This window comes from Bubalus bubalis, chromosome 20 (assembly GCF_019923935.1).
Source record: "Bubalus bubalis isolate 160015118507 breed Murrah chromosome 20, NDDB_SH_1, whole genome shotgun sequence".
Lineage (NCBI taxonomy): Eukaryota > Metazoa > Chordata > Mammalia > Artiodactyla > Bovidae > Bubalus > Bubalus bubalis.
Genome location: NC_059176.1, coordinates 22,516,909 through 22,536,083, shown reverse-complemented (window position 1 = coordinate 22,536,083; position 19,175 = coordinate 22,516,909). Strand labels below are relative to the sequence as shown.

At 38.1% G+C, this 19,175-nt stretch overlaps 1 protein-coding gene and 1 pseudogene across 1 annotated transcript in view; one reads left to right on the top strand and one right to left on the bottom strand.

The window, feature by feature from the left end:
* Positions 1 to 19,175, top strand: part of TTC6 (tetratricopeptide repeat domain 6) — a 207,088-nt gene that overhangs the window by 123,470 nt on the left and 64,443 nt on the right. Inside the window, exons 9-15 of the mRNA XM_025270952.3 lie at positions 1,293 to 1,385; positions 3,941 to 4,015; positions 6,580 to 6,953; positions 9,239 to 9,689; positions 10,683 to 10,812; positions 11,824 to 11,996; positions 15,574 to 15,710. Of these exons, the coding sequence (XP_025126737.3) occupies positions 1,293 to 1,385; positions 3,941 to 4,015; positions 6,580 to 6,953; positions 9,239 to 9,689; positions 10,683 to 10,812; positions 11,824 to 11,996; positions 15,574 to 15,710 (1,433 nt within the window). The remainder of the gene's footprint in view (positions 1 to 1,292; positions 1,386 to 3,940; positions 4,016 to 6,579; positions 6,954 to 9,238; positions 9,690 to 10,682; positions 10,813 to 11,823; positions 11,997 to 15,573; positions 15,711 to 19,175) is intronic.
* On the bottom strand, positions 4,546 to 4,935 carry LOC102411921 (annotated as a pseudogene).

The following is a 19,175-nucleotide window of genomic DNA, read 5'->3' as shown; positions in this document are numbered from 1 at the left end:
CCCATCACTTCATGGGAAATAGATGGGGAAGCATTGGAAACAGTGTCAGACTTTATTTTTTGGGGCTCCAAAATCACTGCAGATGGTGACTGCAGCCATGAAATTAAAAGATGCTTACTCCTTGGAAGGAAAGTTATGACAACCTAGATAGCATATTGAAAAGCAGAGACATTACTTTGCCAACAAAGTTCCGTCTAGTCAAGGCTATGGTTTTTCCTGTGGTCATGTATGGATGTGAGAGTTGGACTGTGAAGAAGGCTGAGCGCCAAAGAATTGATGCTTTTGAACTGTGGTGTTGGAGAAGACTCTTGAGAGTCCCTTGGACTGCAAGGAAATTCAACCAGTCCATTCCGAAGATCAGCCCTGGGATTTCTTTGGAGGGAATCATGCTGAAGCTGAAACTCCAGTACTTTGGCCACCTCATGCGAAGAGTTGACTCATTGGAAAAGACTCTGATGCTGGGAAGGATTGGGGGCAGGAGGAGAAGGGGACGACAGAGGATGAGATGGCTGGATGGCATCACTGACTCGATGGACGTGAGTCTGAGTGAACTCTGGGAGTTGGTGATGGACAGGGAGGCCTGGCGTGCTGCGATTCATGGGGTCGCAAAGAGTCGGACACGACTGAGCGACTGAACTGAACTGAGATGTAAAAATTTCATCAAACAAAGCAGCAGCATGGTTTACTTCACCATGAATCCTATGGAACTTAGGTCTTCGAGTTGTTTCTATATATCCAAATCACTGGTTACAAGATAGATAAGTAGCACATTTAATAATAACTATAACTATTGCAGCAGTTTACATTGCAGCAATAAATATATATATAATCTAACTGACTGATACAATTCAAACCATAAAGCATTTAAGGAAATTTTCATTCCAGTTGATATTGGAATGTTTGCTTGTATTTGTCAGTGAATAGTCAACGTATTGATAATAACTCTAAATGGCATGTTTTGTTCATAATCCTGATGTTAATATGCTGAGGAGCTTCAATACCACTCTATGAGGTCACAGGATCATTGATTGTCCTGAGTCCAGAATGTAAGAAATAATGTGGAAGTATCGGTTTGGCTAAGGTCCAATGCCAAAGCCATATTGTGGGTTTTAGCCAAATACTAAGGCTGCAGCTGGAGTTTGATCTATGTTTTTTTTTTTTCTAGAATTATACTTTCCTATGTATTGCTCTTTTGGTAATAACGTTTTAGTATGTAACAACAGTAATCATAGGCTCTGAATTAAAAGTATTCTACTATATAGTTTAAAACTGTTATCTTTCTTTTATCACAGAGTGCACAAACAAGCAGAATTTTAATTGAGAAATTTACATCTGAAAGCAAGGAAAGTGTCATAACTTTAAATCAGCATAGGAGAAGTTCCAGGGTAAGTATAATTTTTAGTCTAACTTATGGGTTGGTGTCTTTGTCTTCCTGCAGTTTAGATATTATTTCTAGTGATTTCAGAAGTAATTTCTTGATATTTCCTCATTCTGGGAAATGCCTCAGTGCATTGACCAGAATGTTTGCGGAGGACATATTTCCTCTTTTTCAAATATGCTGTCTTTATGACACTCAGAATATGTTATTTACTAATCAGTAGTAGGATATCTGCTGTGAGTTTTACTGAAGTTCCTACAATGTCTGTTTTTTCCATCATTTGTCACTGCTTGCCCAGGTCTTAAATGATCAAAAGAACATGCTGATGAATCTTTTTACCAAATAAGGGGAGGGGATTGTCTATGAAACAGAGTAACACTGAATTCTCTAAGTGATGACTGGATTTGTGCCCATGATTTTATAGTCACTAAAGTGTATCTAAGTAAAATAACTAAATAATAAACACAGTTGGAGAGAAAAGAGATAGCGATTGAGGGAAGAAGACAGGTATGAAATTTATATCACTGGCTTTATAAATATCCTGAACTTTATAAGGGACAAAGAGGAAATGGTTTTATTTTTCTTTCCTTAAGGCCTCCAGCCCTCTACTCCCCTTGATGATATCTTAGGATGCTGAGCGCCACAGAGTAGAGAGTTTGTATTAACCTGGGACAAATCAGATCCCTGTTCTAGTCAATTACACTAGGTTAATATGGTTCTGTACCTCTTTCTGTATTCCCTATACAGTCAGGTGATATATTTTTTTGAGGTAATGTTTCTATTTAACGTAGATCACTTTTGCGATTTTAATATAGATTTTAATATAGATTTCTTATTAAATATTTGTCCTTATGTAGGTTTGAGCTTTTTATTTCTCATCAGTCTGAATGATATGGAGGTCATATCATTCTTGTTTTTTATCGACAGCACCTAGAACAGTGACCATCACATAAAAATTAATTGAACCAACAAATGACACTTTCTAGTTTGGAATTCATGGACTATTGTAGTAGCGTTACTTGTACCTAACCTGTCAGATATTCCTGTTTTTAATAGCTGTTTCTAATCTAACCTCCCTGTTGCCCCTTGTACTATCCTTAGAACACAGGTGTATTTACATCACTCAATCTCAACAAACTGAATAACATCACCTATCGAAGTCAGAGTGCTTATCTAAGCCTCATACCGTGGCCTTGGCTATGTTTTCTGTCTTACCTCCCATTGTGCCTCTGCTTCCATGTAACCTCCATGTACTCTGTTCTCTGCTTGCACCAGAGTCCTTGGGGACTAACATCCCAGCACTTTGACACTTCTCTATGCTTGTTTAGGCTATTCCGTTGGCCTGGCATGTTCTCAACTCATTTTCAGTCACATAGTGAAAATGTCACTACCTTTCACAGCCTGACCCTAATGGTACCTCTTCTAGCTGGTCAATCCAGGTTCCTTTTCATTCTGAATTGACCTCTGCCTCTCCTATGCTCTCTTTACACCTGATTCATGTATCCTTACAGTCACTGTTACAGCTGCTGTGAATTATAGTTACTACTTTATATCTTTGTCCACCATCATACCTGAAACATGTTAAGTTTTTTGTACTTTCCACCCTATCTGGTGTGGTAGTACTTCCCAACTCTTTTAGTGTACTAATTCTCATGGTAAGTAATATTTGTGTGAATGCAGCCATGAAATTGGATAAGGAAATGGCAACCCACTCCAGTGTTCTTGCCTGGAGAATCCCAGGGACGGTGGAGCCTGGTGGGCTGCCGTCTATGGGGTCATACAGAGTCAGACACGACTGAAGCGACTTAGCAGCAGCAGCCATGAAATTAAAAGATACTTGCTCCTTGGAAGAAAAGTTATGACCAATTTAGACAGCGTATTAAAAAGCAGAGAGATTACTTTGCCAACAAAGATCCATCTAGTCAGAGCTATGATTTTTCCAGTAGTCATGTATGGATGTGAGAGTTGGACTATAAAGAAAGTTGAGTGCCAAAGAATTGATGCTTTTAAACTGTGGTGTTGGAGAAAATTCTTTAGAGTCCCTTAGACAGAAAGGAGATCCAACCAGTCCATCTGAAAGGAAAGCAGTCCTGAATATTCATTGGAAGGACTGATGCTGAAGCTGAAACTCCAATACTTTGGCTACCTGATGTGAAGAACTGACTCATTTGAAAAGACTCTGTTGCTGGGAAAGATTGAAGGTGGGAGGAGAACGGGATCACAGAGGATGAGATGGTTGGATTCAATGGAGATGAGTTTGGGTAAACTCCGGGAGTTGGTGATGGACAGGGAAGCCTGGCGTGCTGCAGTCCATGGGATCGCAAAGAGTCAGACACGACTGAGCAACTAAACTACTCAACTACTACTAAATTGATGGATTTTAAGTTCTGACCCTATGTGTGAACATAGTGATTTCAAAATCAGTAAGAACCTGTATTTTAATTAGTATTTCTGCATTTACTCTAATTTACTCAGTTATCACTAGCCAATTGTCATCTGATATTTTACTTTACCAAATAGTATGTAGAGTCAATGTATATTTGTCATTTGACTATTTTACAGCTTTTTTTCCTGAGAAAAGCTGCATCATTTGAAAATGTCCAAAAACATTTCAGCACACAGTCTACTCAATTAAAGGTATGGTAATTTTTCAGTTTTTGTTATTGAAAGGAAATGTTCACATTTCTAGTAATAATCACCACCTATGCTTTTTGTTTGCTTTCCTAAAATAGCATGATCACTTGATTCATACAGAGTTGATTGAAATTTTGGATTTAACTGAGGATTTGGTGGCCTCTGTAAGATTGCTGTGCGTAGTGCCAATTTAAGGTTTTCAGCATCTCTTGGAAGTGTCTCATAGTCATACTTGACTTTACTTGAAAGTGAAAAGTGAAAGTGAAAGTGAAAGTCACTCAGTCGTGTCCAATCTGTGACCCCACTGGAGTTCTCCAGGCCAGAATACCGGAGTGGGTAGCCTTTCCCTTCTCCAGGGGATCTTCCCAACCCAGGGATTGAACCCAGGTCTCCCGCATTGCAGGTGATTCTTTACCAGCTGAGCCACAAGGGAAACCCTGACTTTACTTGGTATATTATAAGTCAAGTCACTTATATGTTGATCTACCATTTGCATTGAGCTCACAGTTTGTTTTATGCTGTAAGTTTATTTACAAACATATCTAGGATGCTGAGTTCGAGAGTTTAATCCTTTTTTCAGAGATTGCACCTCTTAATATGCTCCTCTTCATGTCTGTCTTATGGATTACTTCTTAAGAAGTTGGTGTCTTACTGTAAAGAAAGGTTCAGCAAATCCAGACCCAAAGTCATCATAGTAACCTCCACTTGTTTTCCACTGAAAATGGTATATTCTTCCATGGGCCCTCCTCATAGTGGCTCCAGGTTGTGAACCTCCAGATGCTCTGTCCCAATGTTGCACTGTTGGAAGCTCTGCAGAAGGCGTAGAGACTGAAGGTGGCAGAAATGGTGGGAATACATGAAGCCCTCCCTTCCTCATGACCTGGTTCCCTGGTGTGCCAGGACTGCAAGGTGGGCTCACCGTTTTAAAGCATAGATTATAAGTGTGGGACACCTACTTCCTGAAATTAAAGCAGCTGCTGGAGAGGCAGAAACCTGTTGGGACTTCAGATGTGCTGGTGGGCACCATTTTTAAATCTCTGTATGAAGGAGAAGCATGAATCGACAAGCAAGAAGGAAAAGCAACAGAGATCACTGTTAGGCAGCAAAATGAAAAAAGAATTTTAAAAAGTGAGGCCACCTTAAAGGACCTCTGGTACAACATCAGGCAGAATAGCATTCACATTATAGAGGTCCCAGAAGGAGAAAAGAGAAGCGGCCAGAAAAATTATTTGAAGAATAATTTGATGTTTTACTTTTTTCAGGAATATTCCACTTTTTCTTGTAAACACATACATATGTGTTTATTTTTTGATATATATATGTGTATATATATATGTATATATATATATGTACACATACATATGTTCTATAGTCGGTATTTCTCCGTTCTAAGTCCATATTGAGTTAAATACAGTTTCTTGACATGGGGTTAGTATATATAGTAAGTCACAGAGAAGGTCAATATCTCTATTTTAGTACATCTTAAAATATACAACTAGCTTGTATGGAATTGTTATTTGGGTTTGGAATTTGGGTCTATATTCACTATTAAGAAAAATATTTCTGTAATGAATTATTTACTAGCAAAATTAAATGCAGTTATTTATTGACAGTAGCTCAATGGGCAAGAAATGGTATATCAAAGGATTGGAGCTAATCTCTCTCTTATTTGTAATGAATGTTGTTAGAGTTTCAAGTACTAATGCATAATTATTATAAATTATTCATTAATGTATTATAATATTAATTTATTATTGAAAATTGATTCTCTAATGATTAGATAAAATGAATGTTAGGTTGAAATTCTGTTATGTAAGCCTATAAATATTGAATTGAAAATAATTTAATATTAAGTATAGGAATTCTGTGTTATTAAGGTGGTTTTGAAAATAGACTTACAAACTGCTGTAATAAGGTGAGGCATTTTAATAATTTTTGCTCTGCCTGCAATGCAGGAGGCTCTGGTTTGATTCCTGGGTTGGGAAGATCTGCAAGAGAAGGGCTAGGCTATCCATTTCAGTATTCCTGGGCTTCTCTGGTGGCTCAGCAGGTAAAGAATCCACCTGCAATGTGGGAGACCTGGGTTCAATCCCTGGGTTGGAAAGACCCCCTGGGGAAGGGAACGGCTACACACTCCAGTATTCTGGCCTGGAGAATTCCATGGACTGTATAGTCCATGGAGTGGCAAAGAGTTGGATATGACTTACCAAGTTTCATTTCACTCACTGTTTTTTTGCATTAAATTCAAAGTAGAGCACATACTTTATTTGGATATGTAAAGAGCATTCTCTTTAAATTAAGAATATATAAAACCACAATTCATATCTACTTTATGGTGTTATTTTTATATAGCTAATGAAATGTCATGTGACCAAATTATTGTACTTTGCTTTAACTAACCCACTATTAACTTATAAGCTCACTTGAAATACATCAAGAATAGATGATCTGAAATTTTTCAATAGTGACCAAATTAAATTAACAGTAATTATAACTGAATTAATTTTAAATGTATAGCAACTAAATTGATTTTATATTTTTCAATTTTTTGTTTCCTTATGAATAAGAGAGTAAAATCTGCAGTTGAGTTGAATAAGGAGGAGACCATAGTTCTATCAGAGTTTCAGGATGACATGAAAAGCAATATAAAAGAGGTGATGCTTCAAAAAGCAAAGGAGTTGGAGCGTTGGATGACTGAGCAAAAAGAAACTAAGGAATCTGTCTCTGAGAAAGAAAATATAGATTCTATCTTAGACTACATGCACTGCAGATATGGCTCAAGAGACCTGTCTTTCACTCTCATTGAAGCATCTCGACAAGCTGGCATTACTTACATTGTTTATCCCAAGAAAAAGAAGATGAGACGGAGGAAAGGACTGCAACTCAGTAAACTTACACTGGTGTATGATGAGTTATCCAAGCCTCCAAAAATTCTCGAAAGGTCTCGTTTAATCAACATTTGTTATAGCTTAAGAAATATATTATGGTTTGGGCTTTAGTTTTATAATTCACTCATTGAAGGATCCTTTTGTATGTATATTTCCTGGGTCCATCTCTGGTTGTTGTTGTTCAGTCGCTCAGTCATGTCTGACTCTTTGCGACCCCATGGACGGCAGCACACTCGGCTTCCCTGTCCTTCACCATCCCCCGGAGCTTGCTCAGACTCATGTCCCTTGAGTTGGTGATACCATCCAACCATCTTGTCCTCTGTCGTCCCCTTCTCCTCCTGCCTTCAATCTTTTCCAGCCTCAGGGTCTTTTCTAATGAGTCGGCACTTCATATCAGATGGCCAAAGTATCAGAGCTTTAGCTTTAGCATCTGTCCTTCCAATGAATATTCAGGACTGATTTCCTTTTGGATGGACTGATTGAATCTCCTTGCAGTCCAAGGGACTCCCAAGAGTCGTCTCCAATGCCACAGTTCAAAAACATCAATTCTTCAGTGCTCAGCCTTCTTTATGGTCCAACTCTCAAATCCATACATGACTACTGGAAAAACCCTAGCTTTGACTATAAACCATAGCTTTTCTTGGGCCCATCTCTGGTGCCAATTAATTTATCAGTCAGGGTCTCAGAAGTAAACAGATAGCACTCTCAATTTAGAATAATTCTAGAGAGGTATAACAAAGGGCATTTTACAAAGATGTGGGCATAAGGAAATCAAAAATGCTAGAGTGCTATCCTGGGGCTAGAAATAATAGAGCCAGTCTCTACCCCTCAGTATGAGAGGACAAAAAGAGAGAATGATTACTAGAACCTGGAAGAAAGGAATTTTATGGAAAGGATTTCCTTGAAAGAAGTCGTGAACTTTGGTCAAAGATCATGGCCAGTTTGAGGCAACCTTTCAGGAGGGGCCCGGAGGAATAAATACTATGACTTTGCTTGAACTCTCTTTTCAGGGCTCCTAATTGAACATACTTGATTAGAAGAAAGCAAGTATTCCTATGTATATAGTCTGTATATACTAGTACTCCAGGGCAAAGGACAAGATAGAGAATAGAGATAAATGTAGAGATGGAAACAAAATCTATTTGGCACAGATGGTCTTTCCAGGGTGTCCTTTGACCAGAAATAGGAATTGAGAAGGAGTCAGCCACTCCGAAGGACTGGAAAATGCAATGGCTTTGAGGCTTGCCCTAAGCCTAGAACAGTGGGAGGCTAGAGAGTAGTGTTATTAGAGATATTTGCTGGGGTCTCATCGTGTTGTCTGTGGGATCGCACAGAGTCAGACACGACTGAAGTGACTTAGCAGTAGCAGTAGCATCGTGTTGTCTTGTAGGCTATGATGAAAAGCTTGATTTGTATTCTAGGTTCTAGGGAAAGCTAGGGAATGACATGATCTAATTTACATTTGTTTTTTAAAAAAAAACAAAACATGCTGGCTGCCAGGTGGAGAATGGATGAGACCAAGAGTACAAGCAGGGATTTAAGATGTTATTGTACTCTAGACAGAAGAGATGATGGAGGCTTGCACTGGAGTGTGGAGAGGGGTGAGGTGTGTCACCGAGTAAGGAAGCAGAAGGATACTGACTTTTCTTACTTTTATTCTCCTTTTAGCACAGGCCTTTATCATAGTACACACTGGTAAATATTTATGAAATGATGGGGTTTAATTTTTTTTCCTTCCAATAGAGCGTGTTTGTTCTCTCACGTGGCTATAACGGCACCAGCATACAATGAAAGCTGCCGAGTGAAAACTGTGTGGGAAATGGAGAGTTTGTGGAGATGATCCTAGAAACATAGCATTTGAAAACGTATTAGATGTCATCTAAATTGATAGCCTAAGAAGTTTGGGATGAAGTCTGGGATGTCTTTTTGTTGGTCTGCTGTGGAGTAAAATCTTTGCTTCTTCCTGCTTCCTCAAGTTCATGTCCTTGCCAACCATTTGGATACATTTCCTTTTGCACATCAAGTTTTAACTCCTCAGTTCTCCGGAGACTGTATTTCCTCTGGTTTGGGGGTGGGGATATAAATTAAGCTGGAAGGAGCACTGACCCCTTATTCAGTTCTTTACAGAGGCTGTATCTTTAATAACAGTCTTCTGCTTTCATAACCTCAACATAGATTCTTCACACGATCTAAATGAATGAACAGAAGGACTTGGTTTACATAAAAGTACCATGAAATTTTATTTTGATAACAGAGAAATAGTAATTGTCACTGAGTTGATTTATTGGTTATAAAAATTATATTTCTGTAATTTAAGAATCACCCTTTTGCATACTAGATCAGTGTCCCACGGAATCCTTCCTGGACAGAAGAAATATTTGCTCAGAATTCCACTCTATGAACGTGTACTTCGGTGTCCCAGTGCACCTTTGTGTTTAAATTCTGACAAATGTGCCCAAAGTAAGAGAATTCTAGAACATAATGATCCTCAAACATGGACTCCTGAGATGGTCTCTCAGCCTAAGCAAAAGAAGACAACTCCGAGAGTTAAAATATCTGTTGACGAAGACTCATTTGAAACGTTGAAACAATCAACAAAGCTAGAATTGAGTGATTCTTTGACCTGTGGTCTTCCTCCAGCAGTCATTAAACATTATGAGTCCGAAGTGGAGATCTTGACTGAAGAAATAAATAGTAAGAAGAAATATCCTGCATTTTTATATTGTAGGCGTGGAGCTCTTTATAGGAAACTGGGAAAGTTACAGAGTGCCATGAATGATCTACAGGAAGTAAGTTTTATGTAATCAAAATAATAATACTAACAATTTATCCTTACTTATAATTATATATTAACTTTTACTAGAATTTTGAATAATGAATACTTGTATTATGTATATCAGATCAGATCAGTCACTCAGTCGTGTCTGACTCTTTGCGACCCCATGAATCACAGCACACCAGGCCTCCCTGTCCATCACCAACTCCGGGAGTTCACTGAGACTCACGTCCATCAAGTCAGTGATGCCATCCAGCCATCTCATCCTCTGTCGTCCCCTTCTCCTCCTGCCCCCAATCCCTCCCAGCATCAGTCTTTTCCAATGAGTCAACTCTTCACATGAGGTGGCCAAAGTACTGGAGTTTCAGCTTTAGCATCATTCCTTCCAAAGAAATCCCAGGGCTGATCTCTTTCAGAATGGACTGGTTGGATCTCCTTGCAGTCCAAGGGACTCTCAAGAGTCTTCTCCAACACCACAGTTAAAAAGCATCAATTCTTTGGCGCTCAGCCTTCTTCACAGTCCAACTCTCACATCCATACATGACCACAGGAAAAACCATAGCCTTGACTAGATGGACCTTTGTTGGCAAAGTAATGTCTCTGCTTTTGAACATGCTATCTAGGTTGGTCATAACTTTCCTTCCAAGGAGTAAGCATCTTTTAATTTCATGGCTGCAGTCACCATCTGCAGTGATTTTGGAGCCCAGAAAAATAAAGTCTGACCCTGTTTCCACGGTTTTCCCATCTATTTCCCATAAAGTGGTGGGACCGGATGCCATGATCTTCGTTTTCTGAATGTTGAGCTTTAAGCCAACTTTATAGGATTAGAAAATTCTGGCATTTTCAAATAATTAACCTTAAAAACACTAGATTTTGACAGATTCAGAGGCATCATATTATACTATACACATATAAAGCTGTTTAAGTCAGCAATGTTTGCAAGTTTATTTGATAGGCTTTCTTCCCTTAAATCAATTTAAATTGAATTTATACATCTGTTTTCTAGGCTATAATCTTGGAGCCATTGTTCCTCAATGCCTATTGGCACCGACATTTCATTTATCTTTTCCAAGACAAAATTAATGAAGCTTTGGATGACTTGAATTTTATAAATAAATACAATAAAAATAATGCAGGTGGGTTGTCTGTGCAGTTATATCTTAACCTAAGCTTTGGTCATTTAGTGGTATAAAGATACATAATTCAAGACATGTAAGTCTCCACAAATGTTTGTAACTTTACTAAGTTAAATTTACTCTTGATATTGTAAATATAGGACTCTTTTGTGATCCTGTTGTTTTAAAAGATATTTATCATAGTTTGAAATGTTAATATCCTTGGTATACATTACAATAAATTGGTTTCTTACTGCTTATTTTGTAAGATGAACTTACAGTTTTTATAGAAGTAATTCACAAATTTAGTCTGAATTAGAGTTGTAGTAATTTTCCATGTGTGAGTGCTCAATTGCTCAGTTGTGTCCAGTTCTTTGTGACCCCACAGACTACAGCCCACCAAGCTCTTCTATCCATAGGATTCTCTAGGCAAGAATACTGGAGTGGGTTGCCATTTCTTCCTCTAGGGGATCTTCCTGAACCAAGGATCGAACTGGTGTCTCCTGAATCTCCTGCATTGGCAAGCAGATTCTTTACCATTCTTAAGACTTCTCAGTTGGATGAAAAAGATAGCTTTGTGTTTATGTACTATTTTCTAATCAAGCTGAATGACTAGGCATGGAACTTTTGAGAAATGAGAAAATGTCATATTCATCTTTGTATCTCCAACACTCACAACATACCCCTAAAATATAATGAGCTTAATAAATGTATTTTTTTTAACTCTGTGCTGATGTCTGCTAAAAGTCCATAACTTTTTACTATGAACATTAAAAGATTATGAGACGTTTTAGATATATAAAAAGGTAAAAGGCAATTTTTGTTAATGAAATTGAAAACACTTTTAACATAAATATTTATCCAGTCTGTGAAAATGAATTTTGCATTGTTGAACAAAAGAACAAGTATTAAATGACAAAGAGAGTAAAACAGAGATATATTTTTCTCAGACTACATTTTTAGAGGGTGAAGGATTAATCTCTTAAAATTTAGGACTGTAACACTAAATTTTACCCTATTAATTTTCTTTAGATGCATATTTTTCAAGAGCAGAAATTTTCAGAGAAAAAAATGAAATTACTTTGGCAATTCTAAATTATACTCAGGCAATCAAATGCAGGCCCATGGACGCTGATATGTACTTCCGGAGGGGTGAGATGTATGAAAAAGAAAACAAAATGCTGGCCATTGATGACTTTTCTAAAGTAAGCTGTATTACATATAATGCTGCCATTTATATATTTGTATATTTTAGAACATGATATAAAATACTAATTATATAAATACAAATTATCGAATATATTTATATATTTTAGAGCATGATATCCTAATTTATAACAAATTGTTGAAATTCTTTCATATGTTATATAGTCAAAATTATTTTAGATTAGATCCTAAATTATTCATTAGTGGAATTGATATTAACAATACATCAATGATATTTTTGAATGAATGGATTTCCATCAGAGTTGGGTATGGGAGCATTCAGGCTACTTTGATGGAGCCTTGACTTTCCAGCTGTCTTCCTTTGGATTTTGAAGCAGTGAATAAAGAAACCTTTGAAGAGTGCTTCTTCCTTTCAGAGGAGAAAATAATTTTCCACTACTTGACACTGAGATCTGGCTATTTTCTTCTGCAGTAAACCTGTCTGGTTTCAAAGACTGCTTACTGGCTCATTCATTCATTCATTCATTCACTCACAAATATTAAATCTTGGTGAATAAAACAGACATGTTTCATGCTTACATGGAACCTATAGTATAAAGAACAAATATTAAAGAAATAAATATATATACCAATATATAATTACTAATTGTGATGAATGCTGTGATGGAAATAAAGATGATCAGTTCTGTTTAGTCACTCAGTCATGTCCGATTCTTTGAGACCCCATGGACTGCAGCACTCCAGGCTTCCCTGTCCATCACCAACTCCCAGAGCTTACTCAAACTCATGTCCATTGAGTCAGTGATGCCATCCAAGCATCTCATCCTCTGTCATACCCTTCTCCTTCCGCCCTCAATCTTTCCCAGTATCAGGGCCTTTTCTAATGAGTCAGTTCTCTGCAACAAGTGGCCAAAGAATTAGAGTTTCAGCTTCAGCATCAGTCCTTCCAATGAATATCGGGACTGATTTCCTTTAGGATAGGCTGGTTTAATTTCCTTGCAGTCCAAGAGACTCTCAAGAGTCTTTTCCAGCAACACAGTTCAAAAGCATCAATTCTTCGGTGCTCAGTTTTCTTTATAGTCCAATTCTCACATCCATACATGACTACTGGGAAAACCATAGCTTTGACTAGATGGACCTTTGTTGGCAAAGTAGTGTCTCTGCTTTTTAACATGCTGTCTAGGTTGATCATAGCTTTCTTCCAAGGAGCAAGCGTCTTTTAATTTCATGGCTACAGTCACCATCTGCAGTGATTTTGGAGCCCAAAAAATTAAAGTCTGTCACTGTTCCCATTGCTTCCCCATCTATTTGCCATAAAGTGATGGGACCACATGCCATGATCTTTGTTTTCTGAATGTTGAGCTTTAAGCCAACTTTTTCACTTTCCTCTTTCACTTTCATCAAGAGGCTCTTTAGTTCTTCTTCACTTTCTGCCATAAGGGTGGTGTCATCTGCATATCTGAGGTTATTGATATTTCTCCCGGCAATCTTGATTCCGGCTTGTGCTTCCTCCTGCCCAGCATTTCTCATGATGTACTCTGCATATAAGTTCAATAAGCAGGGTGACAGTATACAGCCTTGGCGTACTTGTTTCCTGATTTGGAACCAGTCTGTTGTTCCATGTTCAGTTCTAACTGTTGCTTCATGACCTGCATACAGATTTCTTAGGAGGCAGGTAAGGTGGTCTGGTATTCACATCTCTTGAAGAATTTTACAGTTTATTGTGATCCATACAGTCAAAGGCTTTGGCATAGACAATAAAGCAGAAGTAGATGTCTTTCTGGAACTCTCTTCTTTTTCTATGATACAATGGATGTTGGCAATTTGATCTCTGGTTCCTCTTGGCTTTTCTAAATCCAGGTTGAACATCTGGAAGTTCACAGTTTACATACTGTTGAAGCCTGGCTTGGAGAATTTTGAGCATTAGTTTGCTAGCGTGTGAAATAGTGCAATTGTGCAGTAGTTTGAACATTCTTTGGCATTGCCTTTCTTTGGGATTGGAATGAAAACTGACCTTTTCTAGTCCTGTGGCCACTGCGGAGTTTTCCAAAATTGCTGACATATTGAGTGCAGCACTTTCACAGCATCATCTTTCAGGATTTGAAATAGCTTAACTGGAATTCCGTCACCTCCACTAGCTTTGTTCGTAGTGATGCTTCCTAAGGCCCAGATGACTTCACATTCCAGGATGTCTGGCTCTAGGTGAGTGATCACACAATCGTGCTTATCTGGGTCGTGAAGATCTTTTTTGTACAGTTCTTCTGTGTATTCTTGCCACCTCTTGTTAATATCTTCTGCTTCTGTTAGGTTCATACCATTTCTGTCCTTTATTGAGCCCATCTTTGCATGAAATATCCCCAAGGTATCTCTGATTTTCTTGAAGAAACCTCTAGTCCTTCCCATTCTATTGTTTTCTTCTTCTTTTCATTGATCACTGAGGAAGGCTTTCTTATCTTTCCTTGTTATTCTTTGGAACTCTGCATTCAAATGGATATATCTTCCCTCTTTTCCTTTGCCTTCAGCTTAATAAATGAAATATTTATTGATGATAGGGGGCAATTTGTATTTGATTGGGAGATATCAGAGAACCCCTTGAGGGAGTGAATTTTTGCTAGCCTATGTTTTGAGTCTATAGTCAGGCAGATATTCACCTGATTGCAGCAGAATTGTAACCTTGAACTTCTGAGTTTTAATTCTAAATTCTTGTTCTTGGTACAACTTAGAAGTTATTTAAACAGTTTAACTTTTCATGTTCCCAACTACTCTGTTTCTTAATTTATAATGGTTAGCCACATACTTGACATTCTTTTGCTTCAAGAGAATATTGTTATAACTTTGTAACTTCTTGAATAGAAGTGAACACAAATCTCTTTTGAAGATATTAAAGTTGTTAAAATATCTTTTCTGATCATTTCCTTTATCTAGCACTGATATTAATAGTTTAAAAATTGACTAATGCAGCAACTTGAGGTCAACCGTCAAAATCTTTAGTGTGTTTTTTCCTCTTTTAAAAATACTTCATAATTTCTGTGCTTCAATTTCCCCTCTATTATCAATAGGCAAGGAAGTTTACAACTGAGTTTACAATGATTTAGTCTGTTTATTGCCTTCTTTGTCGATGTGAAATGAATGAGCCATGCCAATACCAATTCATTTCTTTTCTCCATTTTAGGGGCTAAGTTAATCCATATTTGATTTCATTGAGTCAGCCTTAATGTGGTCTAATATGTGTCACCTTTAATTGGAATAAAATGCTATGATAGATACAATATAATCCAATCCTACTCTGGTTGAATAATTACTTATGAGGTTTTATTAATAAAAATTTTGGCAGGAAGAAACCTTGGCTTCTTATATGTGCTGGATTTTGCTTTTGTTTTTCATAAAACCTCCCCTTTCTAGAATTTGATTACAAATGGATATCCTTAAAGGCATGGTCTTTACATGCAAATCTGAAACTTTTGGCATCTTAGTTTCTTTTTATGTAACCTGAAGTTAAAAACAGGGTTGTAGTTATTTAATTTCCTGTGGGATTATATACTTTTCTTGCTTATTTTTTTTTTTTCATAATGTGATATGTTTTTGTGACTTCCCTCCTCTCCCTGCCCCATGTAGTGTATCTTTTATGATCCCAAAAGAACAGATGCATTATTTAAACGTGGGATGTTCTACTATGAAAATGCAAACTGGATTGCAGCTGAACAAGATTTTACAGCCTTGTTAAATATAGATCCCCAAAATTCTCAAGCAAGGTAAGAATTATTTTAGATATAGTTTTTGAAAAAAAATTTGAAATATGCTCTCAGGAAAGAAAATTGCTTGAAATACACCAGACAGCCCTTTAAAGTAGTGAATCAATTTTTAGAGCTACTAGTGTATGGAAATCTTTACCTACCCTAAGAGTAGTGAGTATTTCAACCTAAAAGGCATAAAAGTGATAATTTAGAGTTGTTTCATTTGCATTTTCTAAAGATTAGTTACATTATCGATTTTTTAAAATGTTGACTTGTGTTTTGTTTCTTTGGATTTCTTTTCATATCTGTATTTATTCAGAACAGAGAACTGTTGACATAGATTTCCATTCTTTCTTATTGTAACTTGGATATTAAACTTTGTTCGTCCAACCTTATTATGCATAATTCATTTGCATTTTGTTGCTTTTCTTTTAATCAAAATTTAGTTTTGAGGAAGCTTAAAACGTTTATATAGACATACCTATTTGTTTTCTATTAGCATTGTTATCAGAGATGGCAATGGCACCCAACTCCAGTACTCATGCCTGGAAAATCCCATGGATGGAGGAGCCTGGTAGGCTGCAGTCCATGGGGTTGCGAAGAGTCGGACACGACTGAGCGATTTCACTTTCACTTTTCATTTTCATGCATTGGAGAAGGAAATGGCAACCCACTCCAGTGTTCTTGCCTGGAGAATCCCAGGGATGGGAACCTGGTGGGCTGCTGTCTATGGGGTCACACAGAGTTGGACACGACTGAAGCGACTTAGCAGCAGCAGCAGCATTGTTACAGTAAAATAAAGTATGCATTCAAAAATATGCAAAGTATAAAGACCTTAGAAGAAATGGAGTAGCCATCGTGGTCAATAAGAGTCCGAAATGCAGTACTTGGATGCAATCTCAAAAACGACAGAATAATCTCCGTTCATTTCCAAGGCAAACCATTCAATATCACAGTAATCCAAGTCTATGCCCCAACCAGGAACGCTGAAGAAGCTGAAGTTGAACAGTTCTATGAAGACTTACAAGACCTTTTAGAACTAACACCCAAAAAAGATGTCCTTTTCATTATAGGGGACTGGAATGCAAAAGTAGGAAGTCAAGAAACACCGGGAGTAACAGGCAAATTTGGCCTTGGAATACGGAATGAAGCAGGACAAAGACTAATAGAGTTTTGCCAAGAAAATGCACTGGTCATAGCAAACACCCTCTTCCAACAACACAAGAGAAGACTCTACACATGGACATCACCAGATGGTCAACACCGAAATCAGATTGATTATATTCTTTGCAGCCAAAGATGGAGAAGCTATATACAGTCAACAAAAACAAGACCAGGAGCTGACCGTGGCTCAGATCATGAACTCCTTATTGCCAAATTCAGACTTAAATTGAAGAAAGTAGGGAAAACCACTAGACCATTCAGGTATGACCTAAATCAAATCCCTTATGATTATACAGTGGAAGTGAGAAATAGATTTAAGGGACTAGATCTGATAGAGTGCCTGATGAACTATGGAATGAGGTTCGTGACATTGTACAGGAGACAGGGATCAAGACTATCCCCATGGAAAAGAAATGCAAAAAAGTAAAATGGCAGTCTGAGGAGGCCTTATAAATAGCTGTGAAAAGAAGAGAAGCGAAAAGCAAAGGAGAAAAGGAAAGATATAAGCATCTGAATGCAGAGTTCCAAAGAATAGCAAGAAGAGATAAGAAAGCTCTCCTCAGTGACCAGTGCAAAGAAATAGAGGAAAACAACAGAATGGGAAAGATGAGAGATCTCTCAAGAACATTAGAGATACCAAGGGAACATTTCATGCAAAGATGGGCTCGATAAAGGACAGAAATGGTATGGACCTAACAGAAGCAGAAGATATTAAGAAGAGGTGGCAAGAATACACAGAAGAACTGTACAAAAAAGATCTTCATGACCCAGATAATCACGATGATGTGATCACTGACCTAGAGCCAGACATCCTGGAATGTGAAGTCAAGTGGGCCTTAGAAAGCATCACTACGAGCAAAGCTAGTGGAGGTGATGGAATTCCAGTTGAGCTATTTCAAATCCTGAAAGATGATGCTGTGAAAGTGCTGCACTCAGTATGCCAGCAAATTTGGAAAACTCAGCAGTGGCCACAGGACTGGAAAAGGTCAGTTTTCATTCCAATCCCAAAGAAAGGCAATGCCAAAGAATGCTCAAACGACTGCACAATTGCACTCATCTCACACGCTAGCAAAGTAATGCTCAAAATTCTCCAAGCCAGGCTTCAGCAATATGTGAACTGTGAACTTCCAGATGTTCAAGCTGGTTTTAGAAAAGGCAGACGAACCAGAGATCAAATTGCCAACGTCCGCTGTATCATCGAAAAAGGAAGAGAGTTCCAGAAAAACATCTATTTCTGCTTTATTGACTATGCCAAAGCCTTTGACTGTGTGGATCACAGTAAACTGTGGAAAATTCTGAAAGAGATGGGAGTACCAGACCACCTGATCTGCCTCTTGAGAAACCTATATGCAGGTCAGGAAGCAACAGTTAGAACTGGACATGGAACAACGGACTGGTTCCAGATAGGAAAAGCAGTACATCAAGGCTGTATATTGTCACCCTGCTTATTTAAGTTATATGCAGAATACATCATGAGAAACACTGGGCTGGATGAAGCACATGCTGGAATCAAGATTGCTGGGAGAAATATCAATAACCTCAGATATGCAGATGACACCACCCTTATGGCAGAAAGTGAAGAAGAACTAAAGAGCCTCTTGATGAAAGTGAAAGAGGACAGTGAAATAGTTGGCTTAAAGCTCAACATTCAGAAAGCTAAGATCATGGCATCCGGTCCCATCACTTCATGGCAAATAGATGGGGAAACAGTGGCTGACTTTATTTCTTTGGGCTCCAAAATCACTGCAGATGGTGATTGCAGCCATGAAATTAAAAGACACTTACTCCTTGGCAGGAAAGTTATGACCAATCTAGACAGCATATTAAAAAGCAAAGACATTACTTTGCCAACAAAGGTCCATCTACTGAAGGCTATGGTTTTTCCAGTAGTCACGTATAGATGTGAGAGTTGGACAATAAAGAGGGCTGAGTGCAGAAAAATTGATGCTTTTGAACTGTGGTGCTGGAGAAGACTCTTGAGAGTCCCTTGGGCTGCAAGGAGATCCAGCCAGTCCATCCTAAAGGAAATCAGTCCTGGGTGTTCATTGGAAGGACTGATGTTGAAGTTGAAACTCCAATACTTTGGCCACGTGATGCGAAGAGCTGACTCATTTGAAAAGACCCTGATGTTGGGAAGGATTGAAGGCAGGAGGAGAAGGGGACAACAGAGGATGAGATGGCTGGATGGCATCACCAACTCAATGGATATGAGTTTGGGTAAACTCCAGGAGTTGGTGATAGACAGGGAGGCCTGGCATGCTGTGGTTCATGCGGTCGCAAAGAGTCGGATATGACTGAGCGACTGAGCTGACTGACTGC